The 19,233-nt window shown below is 40.0% G+C and overlaps 1 protein-coding gene and 1 long non-coding RNA gene across 3 annotated transcripts; one reads left to right on the top strand and one right to left on the bottom strand.

Moving 5' to 3' along the window:
• Window positions 1–2,729: 2,729 nt before the first annotated feature.
• On the bottom strand, window positions 2,730–19,225 carry LOC109523121 (uncharacterized). Its single transcript, XR_002169704.1, has 3 exons — window positions 19,123–19,225; window positions 11,902–11,905; window positions 2,730–2,740 (listed from the first exon to the last, which is right to left on the bottom strand). It is a non-coding gene; the product is annotated as an uncharacterized LOC109523121 (long non-coding RNA).
• fam83ha (family with sequence similarity 83 member Ha) lies at window positions 6,142–16,737 on the top strand. 2 transcript variants are annotated; one of them, XM_019882038.1, is made up of 7 exons: window positions 6,142–6,413; window positions 7,527–7,978; window positions 8,062–8,226; window positions 11,700–11,824; window positions 11,940–14,692; window positions 14,723–15,600; window positions 15,689–16,737. In XM_019882038.1, exons 2-7 carry the CDS (start codon window positions 7,535–7,537, stop codon window positions 15,698–15,700), a joined length of 4,377 nt encoding a protein of 1,458 aa, XP_019737597.1. In that variant the 5' UTR covers window positions 6,142–6,413; window positions 7,527–7,534; the 3' UTR covers window positions 15,701–16,737. The 2 variants fall into 2 exon arrangements, with proteins under 2 accessions (XP_019737597.1, XP_019737596.1); XM_019882037.1 differs by having other exon boundaries at window positions 11,940–15,600.
• Window positions 19,226–19,233: the final 8 nt, after the last annotated feature.

Below are 19,233 nucleotides of genomic sequence, written 5' to 3'. Positions count from 1 at the left end.
CCGAACTAAATGTGTGTGTATGTGTGCGTGTGCGTGCTTGCAAACGTTCATAGGTTTTCTTTTCTTCTTTCTTCTTTCTACCCATTATCTTGCTGCTGTGGACTGTAAATTTCCCCATTGTGGGACAAATAAAGGATATCTTAATATCTTATCGAAAAATATAGTAATGCACTTTAAGATTAAACGAGATTTATAAAGAAAGGAATTTTTAAACCATTTACACATGTGCATATAAAATCTAAATTCAATCCCTGCCAAACTAAAGAGAGTGCTATTAAATGTTAAAGAATAAAGTATTCACATGTCCTTGATAGCGACTGCTGTGTTGGGTCTGTCTTAGTGACAGACTGAGGCTGTTGTTGTCTTCTTCTCTGATCAAAACAATGTTGTCTTCTACTCTGATCAAAACAGTGTGTCCCCTAGCGGATACTCCATGAATTGCACCTCTTTAAAATATTCATTCTGTGTCTTTCATGCATTTTTCCACTTCTAAATTAGCCTGCGGGCCTGATCGAACCTCCTTGGGGGGGGGCCGGTTCCGGCCCGCGGGCCTTATGTTTGACACCCCTGTACTAAACTGACCTTTGTCATCAAGCAGGATGACCTCATCAGAATGAAACTCTAAAAGGAGGCTCCCCTGGGAGAGGCGCTGTTGAGTAATCCAATTAGGTGGAGTTTTCTGATTTGGTGCAGCCCAAGCGAACTTTGGTCCAGCTTCGAGAAAGTCATTAAAAGTCCCCATTCAAACATGTCATCATACAGATAATGCAGAATAGGCCTAAGAAGTGGCAGTTTTAGTTTTTTTTTTTTTTTTTTTTTTTTTTATAATATCCAATTATTATAAATTATTTACTTTCATGGTTTGGAGATGAAGATGGATTTTAGTCCCATTTTCCACAGCTTTATGAACACCATATAGTAAATGTGGCTTAAATGGAAAATGAGATGTGGTGGATGGATTGTCCTTAAAGCTTTTAAGCTTGATTACTCTGAGTAAAGCGTTTTAATTTTGCAGCTCTGTTGCTTTTGGAAAAAAAAATTAACTTAGAGCTTTACTGGACTTATTAACCTTCTAGCTCAAGTGCATTTTTCATTTAAGACCTTACATTCCAGGTTGGCGTCTACACAGGTGCTGTTTAATAGAAACAGTACAAGCATTCCAGGGGATCACTTTGAACACCAACTTGGCACAAGCCACTACTTCCACAGCTTGTTGCACGGCTGTTGAGCCTTAGTTTCAGTACAGTCAATAAAACAAGCCTCTGGCATAACCTGAAAGGTCACTGAAAGTATGAAAGCAACCAATTTGAACTGTAACAAATTAATGTCTTTCCATTGTTATGCTTGCTTAGGCGTGTTAACTTTTGTTGCAATTGAAAAATGTGTGCCACAAGTGCGAAAGAAGTACTGTAAGTCGTTTGATTGGTCCAAGATTTTTTCTGTCATTTAGATGGGCCTGCTTGTGGATGTTTCAACATGCACTTTCTTGATTTCAAGTTGTGGTGTGTTTACATAGGCAGTATGGTAAACAAGTGGTTTGCTTATCCGCCTCGCAGTCAGGATGTCTTGGGTTCGTTACTCAGCTCTAAAAATCCTGTGTGGAATTTGCATTCCCCTTGTGCTTACTTCAAGCTCATGAAAAATTAATTGCCAACCCCTGTTTTAAATGTATTTATTTTGGTCTTACTACACAAAGAACAGTCGGAATTGTAGTTTACTTTAATACATAATACTTAGTGACATTTTTTGATCTTGCACTCCACAAATATATATAAAAAACTAAAACTAATTAAAAATTCAAACCAAAAGGTAGCATTGCAAAAAAAAAAAAAACTGAATTTAGAAAAGTTAAAACAAAATAAGGCTTACCTATAATGATAAATCGTGCATGGGTTTTGACCAAGTACTCCGGTTTCTTACCACATTTGAAAAACATAGAAGCTGAAGACCTTGAATTGTCCATAGATGTGAATGTGAATGTCTGTTTATTTATAGGCATAGAAAATGTATGAATGGTATCTTTGCATCAAATGTATATCGGAAGGAAATGATGTGCATCCTCGACGTCGTGCAGGAAGAAGCCGTCCGGAAAACTGTTGTACTCACAGGATGTGCCTCGGGGAATGGTACAATAGAACGGACTCATGTGAAATGGAAGGATGGCATCACCACTAAACAAAGTGCCATGGACTGTTTAAGTTATCAGGCAGCCATTATGACGTCAAGGTGAATCATTCAGCCTTTCGCTATCAAGTTAATGTTCATTTACATTTGGAAAGGATCAAATAAATGGTATGCAGTGAAAGGTCACAAGTGGTTGTGGATTTTGTTTTCTTTTTCTAACACTGTTGTAGCTATGTCTTTGTTTTTTTTTGTTTTTTTTTTTTTTTACAAAGAGCTCACAGTACAGCAGCACAAAGGCCACACCTCTGACGGGTTGCCACTTGCGATGACAAGCATTTTGGCGCATGCAAGTTAATATGATTGCGCCCTTACACAGGAAAACAACAGAAAGTCAAGCTTCATTTTTTTAGATGGTATCAAAAAGGCTCTCAGGATCACAAAATTAATTGTTTACTCATTTGGGCTCTTCTCGGACTAAAAGGCAGGTTAGACATACGTAATCTGGAATCCTTCCACACTTTCATGATACTGTGACTGGTACATGGCTGACATACATTCCACACTAACAACAGCCTTCACAGTGTGATCTGGTTTCACATATAATTTTTTTTAAATCCTTTCCAATGAAAAAGTTCATTTTATCTAGTTAAACACCTCCAAATTCATCTGGGGACTGGCTAGTCACATGACATCACATCACATCCCCTAACAGTACACTGGATTCTATCTTAGAAATACCAGATATTGTGGAAAAGCAATCCTGTGTGGAATTTGTTATGGCCTCTCCAAATGACACATTTACAAGTTACAAGTGCCACTGTTTCCTTTTTATGAAGAGGCTACTCAAAATTCTAAGTTGTCTGGTTTTTGAGTGTTTTGTTGTAATGCTGCTTTATACAATTTTTCCATCGCATGTGAAAAGCTTTGGATTTTCTTCTAAAGGAAAAAGACCAACATGTCCAACCTCATATGATTAGAATGAATTTTGTGTGCGTGCTGTGTGTGGAGTTTGAAACCATTTTCTCACATGACGCATATTCGGATCTGATCACTATTGTGCAGTGTAAATGCAATTTGAAGAATCACATTTATGTTGAGATGCATGTAGTTGTGTAACCCCATCAGATCAAGTTGCAACTTGTTTGCCTGTCTCCTTTTTAATCCTGAAGATCCCAAACCTAAAGAGTTGGGTTTTCTTTCCCTCAATGACTTCACACGTAATAAATGTTGAGCCGTGGCAAAGGGCTGCACTCTAAATTGATGAACCGTTTTAACATTGATTTATTTTTTTGTTGTTCAAACTTCACCTAGCTCACGTCAGGTTCAAAGTGTCTCTTTCAGCACTGCAGGTTTGTATTAATTGGTAGTGTGAAGATCAGTCATCACCAATATTTAATACTGGCTGGTTTGGATTATTTGACTCTGTTGTAGCAGTTGGCAGGTCGGTCTCACATTTAAAAAAAAAAAATCTCAGCTCGGTCCTTCCTGTGTGGAGTTTGCATGTCCTCCCTGTGCTTGCACAGATTTTCTGTGTGTACTCTGGCTGCCTCCCACATTCCAACAGCTTAAATTAAGAACTCCAAATTGCCCGTACACAGTCAATTCTGTAGAGTACATTTTACAAAAAAAAAGACGAGATTTGGTCCCAATCTAAACAGAGTAAAATTTACACATGGAAGAAAATACATTTTACTCAAAGTAGTGGATTAATTGTGCTCATAATATAGTCGTTTTAGAGTAAAATGTACTCGAGGAAATTTACTGAGTAGGTGTGAACCTGAGTGTGAATGATTGTTTGTCTACACGTGCTGTGCGACCGGCTGGCAAACAGTTCAGGAATGCATTCCACATCTCGCCCAAAGTCAGCGTGGATCATCCATGTCCTTAAGTGCAATAGAAAATGTATGGATGGACTCTGGACTCATTAATCATTGTCAGAATTCCACTTTCTTCGTCTGTCTATTTGAGCATAACCTCCTCTCCTCGAGGAGACCTCCTGTGCTGCTGCATGGAAGGCTTCACCCAGTAATGAATCTCACAGCTGCTGTGCTTCCTTTTCTCTTTTGTTTTCCAAAGTCACATTTCCGACTGTTGCTCTCAAAAGCACCAGAAATACGTCATTCACTGACAGCCTTCTTTCAGTTCTTTACTATACTTTCCGTAAAATGACAACAGTATGGATCCCCTGACCAAAGATGCCCAAACCGAATATTTTCATCACGCTGGCCTTAAAGGGAGAAGTCAACCCCCAAATTTTCTTTACAATAATTTGTTCTATGCGCTCCCACAATAGTCTAAAGAAGTCATTCTGGTTAATATTGCAAATATGGAATATGAATGAAGTAGTCCAAATGGTGAACGCTGCCCTGTGGTGTGTCGTGCAACAACTATACAGTATGTGAACAGTTTGAACATTCGTTTTAGTCTATCTGTGTGTTTTGGGTAGTGTTTGAAAGAAACAATGAGGAATTGTCTTCAAATCTCCACTTCAGGAGATAGCTTACATCACTTCCTTTCCTTTAGTTACATCATAGTCCATCACAAGTCATGTCTATTTTAGGTCTGAGTTTGGAGCAAACTTCACACACAATATTACAACATTTGGTTTCTCCCTCGATCTCCTTCTATGGTTTAAACTAATCATGCAGACAAGGTCTCTAATTCCTTGAATTCCAACTTTCAGGATATTTAATCAGAGAATCATTATCCTGAGTCACTTATGGAATTCTGGTAATGGCCATTGTTGTAATTGTTTATGTTGCGTGAAAAGAAAGCAAGATTCAAAGTTGACAGAGCACTTAAACACCGTGTGCTATTCCTGTGTGTTGTTTAGACTAACACATTCACACAAACATCAACACACATGGTATTTATTCATAGGGCAATAGAAGTCATCTCAACAATCCTTCTCATTCAGCCCATTGTTATCGGTTGAAGATCTTTGCCATTTGCTTGTGATGTACACCAAGGCACGGGTGACACACGCTTTTTTGCAGGCTTCTGAAAGGTTGGCATGTTTTATCTAAAGAGAACGCTGTAAGCTATCGTTTCTAGTGTCTGTCTTACTGCATGTATGTGTCATTAAGGTTGTGAACTTGTGAGTATACAGTATAGGCACTGTACAATTCAAAAAGTGCTGCATTGGCTTCAGTTGGTGGGTTTGATCGTCACCCCTCGTTAATTAATTGCTCTTGTACGAAAGCATGCATTTGTGTACACTAAAGCTACCATGGTAACGGCCATTCTCTCAATGTGATTCAAATTCACTTTCTGGGGGAGGAAAAGAAAAACCCCACATGGTTTGGATTTTACTGCACACGTAGCATGAACACAGTAAATGTAGCTCCTTTGTGACAATGAAAAAGAGTTTGTAGACACAGCCCTGCTGAACATACGCACAGGAGGAAAGAAACATGAAGTAATGCAGTTATTATCAAATGTATACTTTGGGGGAGGGGAGGTTAGCTCTTTAGAAAACAGGGAATAAATGCAGAAGGGAAACGTATGAATACAAATCTTCATAAATGCTCACTAATATATCAATATTCATATATGTTAGTCTCATATTGCTGCAACTATTATTTTAATAATGATCATTTAATCTGTTCATTGTTTTGGCGATTAATTAATGAGTGGGATTAAAACGTGATCATTTCCAACCCTTATTTAAAAACAGGACACTATTTCAAATTGACAGTGCAGAAATCAAACAGATTATGGGTTCAGACACACTTTGTATTTTGCCAGATGTTTAAGAAGCCAGCAGTTTGGGCCTTGCGTTTATCAGTCGACTGATCAAAACATGAGCAGCATTCACGAGACTCACAAGGGGAGAGACAGACAGAAAGAAAAAAGGGGGAGACTGACTGAGACAGACAGCGAGAGACGGAAAAAAAGACTGACAAAGAGAAACAGAGAGAGACGGGAGAAGGTAGAAAGGGGAAATGGGGGAGGGACGGGGGGGGAGAGAGAGAGAGAGAGAGAGAGAGAGAGAGAGAGAGAGAGAAAGAGAGATAGAGCGAGGGGGGGGCGGTGCGGTGCTCAGTTGACCCCCTGCACTTCTTCTCGGTGTTAGCTCTCAATAATCGTCGTGTACATGCCTAAAGGGTGACAATAAACTGGTTTAACTAGGTGACAGGAAAAAAAAAGGATGTGTCAGAACACTTTCGGCAGGTCCCAGTTGTATTAGAGGCGCGACTGGAGACGCAGCGACCGGAAACAAGGCCAAATGGGCCGTTTCGAGCTCAAACGACAAGAACGGTGACGATGACTTGACGTGAACGAGCTCGGTAAGTTAACCGAATTACGCCAGACGTGCATGTTTTGTTAATGTGTGAATGTGTATGTGTATTGTGACATCACGGAGTGTCACATATGGCCCAAAACATTTTTGTCAAGTATGCTATGTTTTTACCTGTTAGTCGTCACAACAGCTGGGTGACAGAAACTTCTGAACATGGAGCCTTGCGAGCGCCATTAGCTCGTCGCTTAATATTCTCCCATTTCTGTCGATTGTTCTTATTTTCATGCTTTCCAGTGCGTGTTTGTGGCTTATGCTAAAATGTGGTTTTCGTAAACTCCAGAACGGAGACTCGTGTTTTTGGCCAGAGGGAGGAGCCGCACCCATAACTTTCTACAGTACTGTCCTGGAATTTCACCTCCCCTCATTCATTTGTATTTGACCCCCACTTTCAGGAAAATAGGGTGAAGAAACTTGGTGTAATGTTCCCAGATTTTTCTCTTTCCAATTTGAAAATATGTTGTTGAGTGTTGAAATAAATACCATATTACTATGTTGTGCAAACGATAAGGGAGTGTACTACTTTGTATTATCTGGAATCAGTGTGATTAGACTAGACACTGTACAGTTCTAAAGCGATATCTGATGTAAACACTGTCCACTAGCATTCAATTACATTGACAATTGATCTCTTCATGCGTGTCTTTTATTTATTGGTGTCACATTCCAAAATGGCCTCTGTAGACAGATGCAAAAGCATACGTTTGTCTTCTTTTTTTTTTTTACATTTATTATTATTTTTTTAATTTTTAAAGTTTTTAATTTGTAGTTTTGTTTTGGCCCATATGTATTTAGATGTCGCTGAAGGTGTCGTGATACACTCGCCTGACTTGTTGTGTGTGGCAGTGTGGGATCACTTCCCTCTGAGCGACGGAGTGGATGTGCGTGTGAATGTTTTTTTTGTCTCTATATGTGCCCTGCGACTGACTGGTGACCAGTTCGGGCAGTCATCCACCTTCTGCCCAAAATCAGCTGGGATAGACTCGAGCAACCCCCTGCAACCCTGTTCAGGAAGAGTGGTGTTGAGAATGGATGGATGGATGTATTGAGATGTGAGGGCTCTAATTTATCACGGTTTCTTTTGTCCTCATCATCTCCTTAGCCAGCAATATGGCACGTCGCTCTCAATGTTCCTCTGCTGGGGATAATCCCCTGCACCCTAACTACCTTCCTCCTCACTATCGGGAAGAGTACCGTCTGGCAATCGATGCACTGATTGAGGAAGAGCTGGAAGGATATTATGAGTTTCTCCAAAAAGCAGATGTGGTGGATTTCCTGTCGGCACCTGAGATCCAGTATATTCAGAGCTCAGCCCAGCTTCCTCAGCAGACCACCTGCCAAGAGCAAACTTTTCAAGAGAGTGGAGGAGACAGCTCCTCGGATACATACTGGCCAATCCATTCGGACCTAGATGCCCCCGGCCTGGATCTTGGCTGGCCTCAGCTGCATCTTTTTGGTGGCCCCACGGAGGTCACCACGTTGGTGAACCCGCCTGAGCCTGACATGCCGAGTATCAAGGAGCAGGCCCGGCGACTTATCAAGAACGCTCAGCAGGTCGTTCTTTGTTCTCAAATAGCAGCAGACTCTATGACCCTCACAGTGTTGTCACACTTTCATATGTGTTTTTGTCTTCACAGGTGATTGCCATAGTGATGGACATGTTTACCGATGTTGACATATTTGCTGATATTTTAAATGCTGCCATGAGACACGTTGCCGTCTATATTCTTTTAGACGAGCAGAACGTAGATCATTTCATGAACATGGTGTCCAACTGCAGAGTAAATCTACAGAGTATCCAAGTGAGTCTTTTACAAGTTGCACAATATACATTTTACTCAAGGCATTTTTTTACCTATCCTGTTGTCCTAGCTAATTAACATATTTTGTCATCACATCTCCCCTTAACACTTGGGTTTACCATTCATTTACAATTTTTTTAATCTTTAGTGCTATTCTCAGGGCCCAGACTGCCAATAGACGTACGGTTAATTTTGCTGAACTGACTTGCATGTCAGAATGCTCATTAAATCCTCTTGAATGCACTTGTTTTGGGAAGCAAAGAATCAATCAGTGATTTATTTGTAGCAATTGCCATTGTGTTTTCTAAAGTACAAGAGAACCTCGACAGTTCACACAGTTAAAAAAAAAAAGGTACAGATTTAACACATGGACCTCTCCTTCAACAATGTAACAAAGGTCTGCTTATGACAGAGCAAGGAGCACAATTAGGGTTGTCAGTCCTGTAACAATAGCAAAGCAGGAACAAGTTGTCAAAATAACTCATTGAGCCGTAGTCATGTGTTGAGTAAGCTAGTGTATGCTCTTCTTACGTAAATATCTACCAATATACCTATGTAAATAGATAATCTTCTATTGATTCGCAAAGAGGAAATTAAAGTGATAAAGCAGTACAAGGTAGAGCAGTACACAGGTACAAATGACCAAAACAATGATGACATTAGCGTTATTTATTTATAGGGCTGTTGATTAGTTTATGGATTATTTCACTGAGTAATTGAAAAATCGGATAACATTTTATTTTTGCATTGAAGCGTATTACAAAACAATTTTTTTCACTGATTACTGTTTATTGACCAAATATTTTTATTTGGTATAGTTTAGTTAAAACAACAGCAATAACAACAACAACAACAACTAAATGACAGTTAAACAGTGACACATGAGAGGGTTTGATGCAGTGCTCACCAATCTTTTTGAAATTGAATCGGTTATTGGTCCGGTCATTGTTTTCTAAAGTAAAAGCAGATTTCTGTACATGTAATCAAAGAGCACTTTCTGTTGATCGGCTGAAATCAGGGGATTTGGATCATTGTAAATGAAACAATGTCCCTCGCTAATTACTCACTAATTGAAATAGTTCTCAATTAATGTGATAATTAGTTGGCTGTCGATTAATCCATTAACTTTGACACATGTACTTATTTACAATAACTTGTTTTGTTTTGCATAAATACGTTAAATGGACAGCAAACATTCATCCAGTTTCTAAACCGCTTATCCTCACAAGGGTTGCTTGCGTGCTGGACCCTACTGCAGCTGTCTTCGGGGTATACCCTGAACTGGTTGCCTGCCAATCGCAGGGCACACACATGCAAACAACCATTCGTGGTCACACTCACACCTAACGACAATTTAGACTGTTCCATCAACCTGCCATGCATGTTTTTGGAATGTGGGAGAACCTGGGGAAAACCCACACAGGCACGGGGAGAACATGCAAACTCCACACAGGAAGGCTGGAGCCGGAATCAAACCCTACACCTCTGTACTGTTAGGCCAATGTGCTAACCAGTCGACACCGGGTCGCCTTACAGCAAACATAAAAAGTCTAAACACCCCCATTCAAATGACAGGTTTTTGTGATGTCATAAATGATAACAAGGGAAATCATTTGCAAACCTTTTCCACCAAGAATGGTACCTCTAAACTGTCCAACAAATTGAATACAATTCTAAGCTTTTCGAGCGTGTAAGTAAAATAAGCAACTAAAATAACTGTCCGTAGCCTCTTAAAACTGGAGCTGCAGCTGTGTTCAAAATTAAACAATCACATTCAAACTCATTTAAATGCAAATCAGAACACTTTTGCCACCTTCTGATAACCCCCTCAAAAACTTCAGATGTTCTCGTAGGCGATTCCTGATGTCTTTTTAGTCACATCTTACAAACCAAGGACCACAGAGAGCTGCCATAGCAACCGGGAGATCAAAAGTATCAGTTAGGAAAAGGGGACAAAATTTTTTTTAAGGCATTAAATATGTCCTGGAACACAGTAAAGACCATGGCACAACAGTGATATTACCAAGAACTGGACGTCCTTCCAAAATTAAAGACGAGACGAAAACTTTTCAGGGAGGGTACAACGAGGCCGATAGCAACATTGTAGGAACTTTAATGCAAGAATTTCTGATTATAACTTGTTATTTAGTACATGTGGTAACATCTCCCTTCTTCTTCATATGTCTGTGCTAAGCAGTTGAGTAGAACGACACGATAGCAAGATGGAAGCCTTATCTTACAAAGTTAAAAGTCAAAGCCCGATTCAGAGTTCCAAAACGCATGTGGGTACCGGTAAATGTATTATCGTCTGATGAAATCAAGGTTGAAGTTTTCAGCCAAAATTCCATAAAGGATGATTGGCGGAAAGACAGCACTACTCATCACAACACAAAACACACACGCAGTACCTTTCGTGAAACATGGTACTGTATTGGCAGCATCATGCTTTATGGATGTTCCTTAGCTGGAATTGGGGCTTTAGTCAAGGTGGAACGAATTATAAAAAGTTCAAAATACCGGTCAATGTTAGTATAAGGCTTCTGCTAGAAAGCCAGAGATTAAGAGGAACTTTCAGCATGATGATGACCCAAATCAGAGATGCCTTTATGTGGGCAGCACAGTGGATGACTGGTTAGCACGTCTACTGCACAGGTCCAGGGTTCGAATCCGGGCCCCACTCTTCCTCTGTGGAGTTTGCATGTTCTCTCCGTGCCTGCATGGGTTTTCTTTGGTATTCCGTTTTCCTCCCTCATTCCAAAAACATGCATGGTAGGTTAATTGGACACTCTTTATTATTCCTGAGTGTGATTGTGAGTGTGAATGGTTGTTTGTCTATGTGTGCCCTGCGATTGGCTGGCACCAGTTCAGGGTGTACCCCGCCTACTGCCCAAAAGACAGCTGGGATAAGATCCAGCACACCCGCATCCCTCATGAGGATAGTTTCATATTACTCAATGTTACTTTTTTTTTTAAGCAACATAGTTAGTGTGACACGCACACATACACGTAGCTGCGTGGACTCTTCATTTTATCCTGCACAAGCCTATAAATAATTATGTAAATGTGTTTTTAACCATTAAATCAATGTCGAACAGAGGAATCCCTCTTTCTATGGTAATGCTTACATGGGCCATTTAACCAAATTAGTTCCATTTGCATCCCCAGGCAATTCCATTAAAATACATTTTTATAAACACACATTGATGTTCTTTATTTGGTATAAATTTAGCATTCAATTAGTGTAAAAGTCATCACTATGGTTCGGGGTATTTGCAAAAAAAAAAAAAAAAAAAAAACAACCTTAAGGGCAGAAATAAAACAGGTTTTACTTTTCAGTGCAGTTCAGTTTTGCTCAGGTGAACTTGTGAAGTAGTCATTGTTTGTGCAGTACTGTACTTTATATATTTGGAAGAATAATGCGATATTGCCAGACTGCTTTAATTTTGACATTAATACTCCAATAACTCTTACAGTTTCTACGTGTAAGAACTGTATCGGGCATCACTTATCACTGCCGCTCAGGGAAATCCTTCAAAGGACAGATGATGGATCGCTTCTTGCTGACAGACTGCAGGGCCGTACTGAGTGGGAACTACAGGTAATGTTCCTACACACTACGGACAGTTAAACAAGAAATTAGATGTTCATATTTCATTAAAATTAAGCGTGAAAGACTGAACTTTTTAAAATAGATTTTCATTGTTTTTCTCCAGCTTCATGTGGTCTTTTGAGAAACTACATCGTTGTATGGCACACCTTTTCCTCGGACAGCTTGTATCGACTTTTGATGAAGAGTTTCGGATCCTCTTTGCTCAGTCACAACCATTCTTGACTGATGCGCCTTCCGCGACGGAAGACATCGGCCTTTTACAAAAGAGGCAATACCCAAGTAAAATAACTTCACTCATGTACAGAGAACCCAGAAAGTTGGTACCGATGGACATGTCTCATACAGAGGATTGGATGAAGCCATCATTTGATGAACAAATGGAACCTGACTGGAGAATGTTGCACCTGAAAAGGGGCGGATCTTTCCATGGTCCTGCTGATTTGTACAGTCGATTTCCATCACAGCAGTCAGGAACGGAGCAGCAAAGTCACTCCAAGTTTCCCATGATGGAAAACCCTGCTTTGAAACGCCACATTTTTGCTGAAGGTGTTCATGGCAGGTACAATTACCCATTCACGACTCAACCCACAGCAGACTTTGAGGCCCGGGGAAGGCTGTTTCACAGGGGGCAACAGAAAAATGTTGGGCCGGGTCCTGAAGTCGATTACAAGGGCCCTGAGAAATTCTGGAGCCAAAACTATCGTGCTGCAGATCAGTACTCTGAATCGGGTTTACCACAAGAGATGCAGCCATTTGATAACTTTGACCCTGTGCTTAACTATTTATCATCCACCAAGAATGTGGACTTTGAGCAGGTCTCAGAGAAATCACAACCTGCTGCAGATTTGCCTTTAAGTTTATCTCAGCCCACTGGAGATGACAAGCAGTTTTTCCAAGAGCCGAACACTGACCGCAAAGACCCCATGGTCAAGCGGGGTTTAAGGAACTGGAGAATTAACTCCTACCTCAGTGCATATGATAATCCAGGAGATGAAGGGCTGCCATTGATGCCACCCCAGGCAGGAGATCCTTTTGAGGACCCAGCTAACCCCCTACAGTTAACAGTACCCGTCACAGAATTCTCAATTTCTAAAATTCCAAATGTCAGAGAGTTTAAGATACCTGCCATTCCGAGAGTAAGTCAGTTGCCATCTTATGCCAAAGCTTTTGTACAGGAATCCGAGCAGTCAACTAAATTGCCACAAGAAAGTACTACTGTGCCAGCTGACAACAAAACAACACCAACGCCCTCAGAATCATCGTCAACAACTGAAGGGGAGAAACTAGAAGAGGGAGAACAAAAGGAACCTAACACTGCTGTGCGAAAGGATGAGTCATTCAGGAGAAAATACAATGCAGCAATGCCAAGAAGCTCGAGGTTAAGATCATCTCTGATATTCAACTCTTTAGAGCAGCATACAGCAGGGCAACGAGATGACGAAAGTGGCAAAAATGAGACTGAGCAGGCGAAACTACCTTTTGGTTCTCCCGTTTTGGGACGAAGAAGGTCAGCTGCAAGAGAATCTTTTGGATGGACTCGTTACTTGAAATCATTTGATAGCTCTGTGCCTGAAGCCTCCAAACAAGAAGGAAGCAGTAAAGCAGAGGATAAAGATCCATCCAAGGTAGAATCCAAGAATTCCTCAGAAAATCTTGAGGTACAAGAACTATTAAAACATCCAGATACTGAACAAGTAAAAGTATCTCCAGCACCATCCAGATTGAAGCGGTCTGACTCTGATATGGCAAAAACCGATCAAGCACCCATGTCTTCGGCAAACAATCTGTCCTCTGTTGATATGAGCGATCCCGATAAGAGACTCATGTTTTTCAAAGAGCTGGCAGCAAAACGCAAAGCTGCTAAAGCTGCAGAAGATGAAAAGAGAACAGCGAAGACTGTAATGAAGTCTCCAACAGATCTCGATGGTGTTAATGTGGAAAAGCAGGACACTGTACCCCTTGAGGGCGGGAAAGGTGATATGACTTCACAAATGTCAATTTCGTTATCATCAAGTGTCACTACAAAGGATTTAAATAAAACAAAGTCCACAGAGCCAACTGTTGATGTCAGTGATGAGGCAAACAAGCAAGAGGGCCAGGTCAGTCATCTAACCGTTATGCCCCAAAGCTCAAAAAGTGAACCACCTAGAGTCTCAGCTGATTTGAAAAAGTTACAATTGGGGAACAGCCAAACGGCAGCATCTTTATCTGTCTCTGCAGAGGCTCGTGAGTGTGACTCGGAAGATCCAGAGCTTCACAAAGCTGCCTTGAGTGAGTGTAGCTCGAGTCAACAACCCATTTTAACAAAAGAAACACATGCTAATCTTCCATCGCTTGAGCGTACTACCGATAAAAGTCTATCACCGGTTCTCAAGTCTACCTCACATGAGTCCACATTATTTACTCCGAGTATGGGCGATTCAGCATCATCTTCTGTAGCTACCATGGTTACTTCTAACATCCAAACTCAAGACTCATCACAGGTCAAGACCAAGGTGGCATCTCTTCCTCTGGCATCACAGTCTAGCAAAGTAGCAAAACCAGATGCAAAAAGCTCTAACTCTGAACACCCGCCATTCATTAGTACTCATCAAACCACATCCAGCCCTCATGACTCTAACATCAACTCACCTAGCATGCAGTCCCTAACTTGTGCCAAAATACAGCTAGGGGAGTCGGCCATTGCCTCCCCACCTAGAGCCACCCAGTCTCCTGAGGAAAAATCATCATCTGCTTTTGAGCCATCTGGAGTTTTACAGGAAAATTATGCAGCTGGTCCAATTGTAGATGAGTCTGGATTGTCACCCATTGTCGTTCCTTCATCTCTCAGACAAGACAAAGGTGACATCCCAAGTCATCGCCTCAGCTCTTCACCACTTGAATCCAATATATTTGGTTTTCAAAGTCATTCTAAATTTGATCTAAAAGAATCCTATCTTCCACCCACACTCGAAGACCCATCTCAAGAGCCATTAACACAAGCAAATTGCCCTTCTGAACCTAACCCAGAAGAATCTTTGGCTCCTGATGTTACTGATTTATGTTCATCTGTGTTGCATGGGTCCTCTGACTCCAACTTTTTAACCAATGGGAATCCAACTGACATAAACAAAATTACAATGCACCCTACCTCCATTGTCACATCTGTTTCGGCCGAGCCGGCTCTGCCGAACGTCAAGCTCCACTCTGATCAGTTTGAAGTCTACACAACAGAATTAGCTGCACCTCTTGCTAGCAATAGTCTGGGCTATCAAAAGGATGCCAGCAAAGATTCTACATCGCCTATGCATTGTGAAAATAAAACGGAGGACAGAGAAACTGCAAGTACAGTTAGCAAGAGTCCCGCACAGCAATCTGATTGGAGTGAAAGGATAAATGAAGCAGCAGGGCAAAATAAATGTTCAGGAGTGACAGCACAGGAAGGGGTACCATCATCACAACAATCCAAGCAGCCAAAGTCAAGCCAGTCTCGCTATCACTCATCAACCGCCGGTGTGCTCTCAAGCAGCAACCTCCGAGACGATACAAAGCTGCTGTTAGAACAAATTTCGGCCAGCAGCCAAAGCAGGAACGAGTCCACAAAGGAAGCACCAGTCACTGATGATGAGAAAGAAGATGAAGCTGACAAAAATGCCAAGAGGGAAAAAGAAAGAGAGATTGGGTCACTCAGCAGCAACGTGCCAAAGTCGTCTCAGGACCGTGACAAGCTGCTGGAGAAACTCCAAAGCATGAGGAAGGAGAGGAAAGTTTACAGTCGCTTTGATGTACGTTGAATTATTCATACAATATTTTTCCACACATGAAGTTTTTTGTTCACTTCTATAACAAGAACTCTTTCTTTCTCGCTTTCAGATGACTCCTTAACTGGGATCCAGAGAGAAAGCTGAGAGAAAAGATTAGAGACTGAAGTACAGCAGAAACCTGACATGCTGACTAAGACATTTAACAGTAACGACCAATAGGGTAGGATTTCTATTTGTCAATCAGTTTAGTCAGTGTAGGGGTGCGTTTGCTGACGGTTGACCGTGCACATGTACGTGATAAAATGTTTTAATGACACGGATGGTTAAAGTGCAATTTGTTACAACTGATAATTGGAGGTGCCCTACACAGTACTTGACATTTTACTGCAGTGGTGTCCACAGTACACACAATAGAGTTACTGTTTGCCCCGAATGGAAAACGCTACGGTTTTGCTGGCTTGTTTAGAATAGTGATCATAAGATCTGTGGTTTTATAACACAGGCTTCTTAAAAATACATAATGATGATGAAGTAAGACCATCAAGTTTACGACCAATTGGTTGGATGAAACTAGCTTTCCAAAATAGAAGTCAATGCTGTCCTTCTGAGCTATTTAGTCGTGGTGCATAAACAGAATTTGTTGTGAAGTATCTTCTGCCATCTGGTGGTTCTTTATGTAACTCCAGCGCCCCCAACCCTACATCTGCATTGTTGTTCTCATAACTTAGGTCAAAACAAAATGTTACCACATTGGTGACTTGTTGGAAGTGTGATGAAATGCCATATAAATGCCTCACTTATTTCAGCAACAGTTGATTGTGTTGTGTAAATGCCTGTTACTTCTGAACAAGTCAACTCATGTCTGTCTTGTTTTTCTCCTGAACTCATAAGGAGGCATTCGGGTAAAGTTAGAAAAAAATTCGGAGACTTCCAAACCTGCTTGCTATCTTAGAGTGAGTTTAGAAAATCAAATTACAATACCACTACCACTGGATATTTACCTTCATATATTTAGAACAGGTATTTAATACAATAATATTGATCAAACGTTGGAAACAAGAGGACCATAAGTGTGAAAGAAACAGCCACATCTTAAAGCTGATATTATCTTTGTTAACAAAATACAGTTTTTATTATCTTCCTTTAGTGTTGCTTTTTTTTTTTTAACTGTATTTAATCTAATAATGAAGGTATGCGTTAATGGAGCTCCATTTTATAAGAAACCAAGACAAACAAGTTACATAAAAAATATAGAATCTGTTCAGCGCGATGTGATTATCATGCCAACCTCTTTTGTGTGTGTGCGTTGCGATGGCTGAACAAATTTGGCACTTTGTTGGTGTATTTTTGCAGATTTTAAGTCATTGATGATGAAGTAAGACCATCAAGTTTACGACCAATTGGTTGGATGAAACTAGCTTTCCAAAATAGAAGTCAATGCTGTCCTTCTGAGCTATTTAGTCGTGGTGCATAAACAGAATTTGTTGTGAAGTATCTTCTGCCATCTGGTGGTTCTTTATGTAACTCCAGCGCCCCCAACCCTACATCTGCATTGTTGTTCTCATAACTTAGGTCAAAACAAAATGTTACCACATTGGTGACTTGTTGGAAGTGTGATGAAATGCCATATAAATGCCTCACTTATTTCAGCAACAGTTGATTGTGTTGTGTAAATGCCTGTTACTTCTGAACAAGTCAACTCATGTCTGTCTTGTTTTTCTCCTGAACTCATAAGGAGGCATTCGGGTAAAGTTAGAAAAAAATTCGGAGACTTCCAAACCTGCTTGCTATCTTAGAGTGAGTTTAGAAAATCAAATTACAATACCACTACCACTGGATATTTACCTTCATATATTTAGAACAGGTATTTAATACAATAATATTGATCAAACGTTGGAAACAAGAGGACCATAAGTGTGAAAGAAACAGCCACATCTTAAAGCTGATATTATCTTTGTTAACAAAATACAGTTTTTATTATCTTCCTTTAGTGTTGCTTTTTTTTTTTTTTAACTGTATTTAATCTAATAATGAAGGTATGCGTTAATGGAGCTCCATTTTATAAGAAACCAATACAAACAAGTTACATAAAAAATATAGAATCTGTTCAGCGCGATGTGATTATCATGCCAACCTCTTTTGTGTGTGTGCGTTGCGATGGCTGAACAAATTTGGCACTTTGTTGGTGTATTTTTGCAGATTTTAAGTCATCCATATTCCTTCCTGTATAAGCAATAAAAATACATTTTCCTGAAGGGACCTCAAAGCCATACCATGTACATTGATGAAGTTCATGTAGCAGTCAATGACAAACTGTTGTTTTATATTTTGTAAGTTTGAGAAACTGCTTTTGTGCCTTTGTATTCTTCTGAAATTGTGCCTCAACTATAAAATACGTAAGATGAAACAAAGAAAACTAACGAAATAGAATTATATTTTAGGTACATTTAATGGATGAACTGCTGAAAATAAAATGCTTTCAAAATGTTCATTTTGGATCTTTTTGATTAAGATGATAATCCTGAGTGAGTGCAGTGCTTAATGCATGTATTATAGCCGCCCTAAAGTAACAACACTGGTAGTAACCAGAATAGCATTGTGTTCATATAGTGGTGTACCTGTATCCTGTGTGTTGATGCTCCACTGATTGGTTGAATGTTATGCTTTTTGCAATTTCTAGCTCTTAGACAATTCCACAGAGCTGTCTGAAATCTGGGTATAATAAGATGAGTTTCTTTTGAAACAGCTCATTTTTGTTCAAAGTAGTAAAACATCAAAAGCTCAGCATTCAAATATTTCTTGACCCCTGAACGGTCACTTTTTCTTTTTTTTTTAATGTCGTCCACTCAGATAAATTAATTATGGCATAGTTTATTTTGCAGGATTTCATCTTTAATTTTATTTCAAACATACATTTTTTTTTTTTACAATTTTTGTATTCAGATTACTTACAATTAGCATAAATCTGTGAATTTCAAAACTAATGAAAGTGAATCAGTTAAGACGTATGAATCAAGCATAAAGATGGCAGGCTGTGACTTAACCAAGATTCTTGTCATTAAAATGTCTCAAATTGCTTTGCATTTGGGGTTGACGTCAATATTTCAGTGTGTCTGTGCTTCACATTTCCAGTAGGTCGCGGTATCGCAAGCCGTTTGTCAGCAGCATTTGAACTTGACAAGACGGATTTTTTCCAGCATGCCCGCCTGCATTTGTAAACGTTAAAAGAATTCTAACACTTTTGGTTGAAGCAAACTGTTTTCACGTTGATGTTACTTGTCTGTGTTCTCCTTCTGTGTGTGTTTTACTCACCTCTTGTGCATAGTGTTGTTGCACTGTAAACTAATTTGGTGTTCAGTTGAATGACTCCCCTGATCATTAAACTTCCTCATCGAAAGAAGTCGTGGGTATGCTATGAGCTACTGTTGGTTTATCTAATCAGCTCTCTTAGTGTGCCAAGGCAACCCTCACAAGTTTTTGTATAACTGATCTTTGCCGTAATATCAGAAATAAAGCATCCAGATCTTTTTTTTTTTATCCTACTATTTAGAATACATTTGCTGAGCACTGTTTTTTTGATGTAGAATAATTATAATTGCTGTCGCCTGCATGCATGACTTGGAGTCATTTTATAATGCCGCAATAAGACATTTC

The sequence above is a fragment of the Hippocampus comes genome, unplaced genomic scaffold (genome assembly GCF_001891065.2).
Source record: "Hippocampus comes isolate QL1 unplaced genomic scaffold, H_comes_QL1_v1.1 scaffold36, whole genome shotgun sequence".
In the NCBI taxonomy this organism is placed as follows: domain Eukaryota; kingdom Metazoa; phylum Chordata; class Actinopteri; order Syngnathiformes; family Syngnathidae; genus Hippocampus; species Hippocampus comes.
This window is presented reverse-complemented; position numbering and strand designations above follow the sequence as displayed.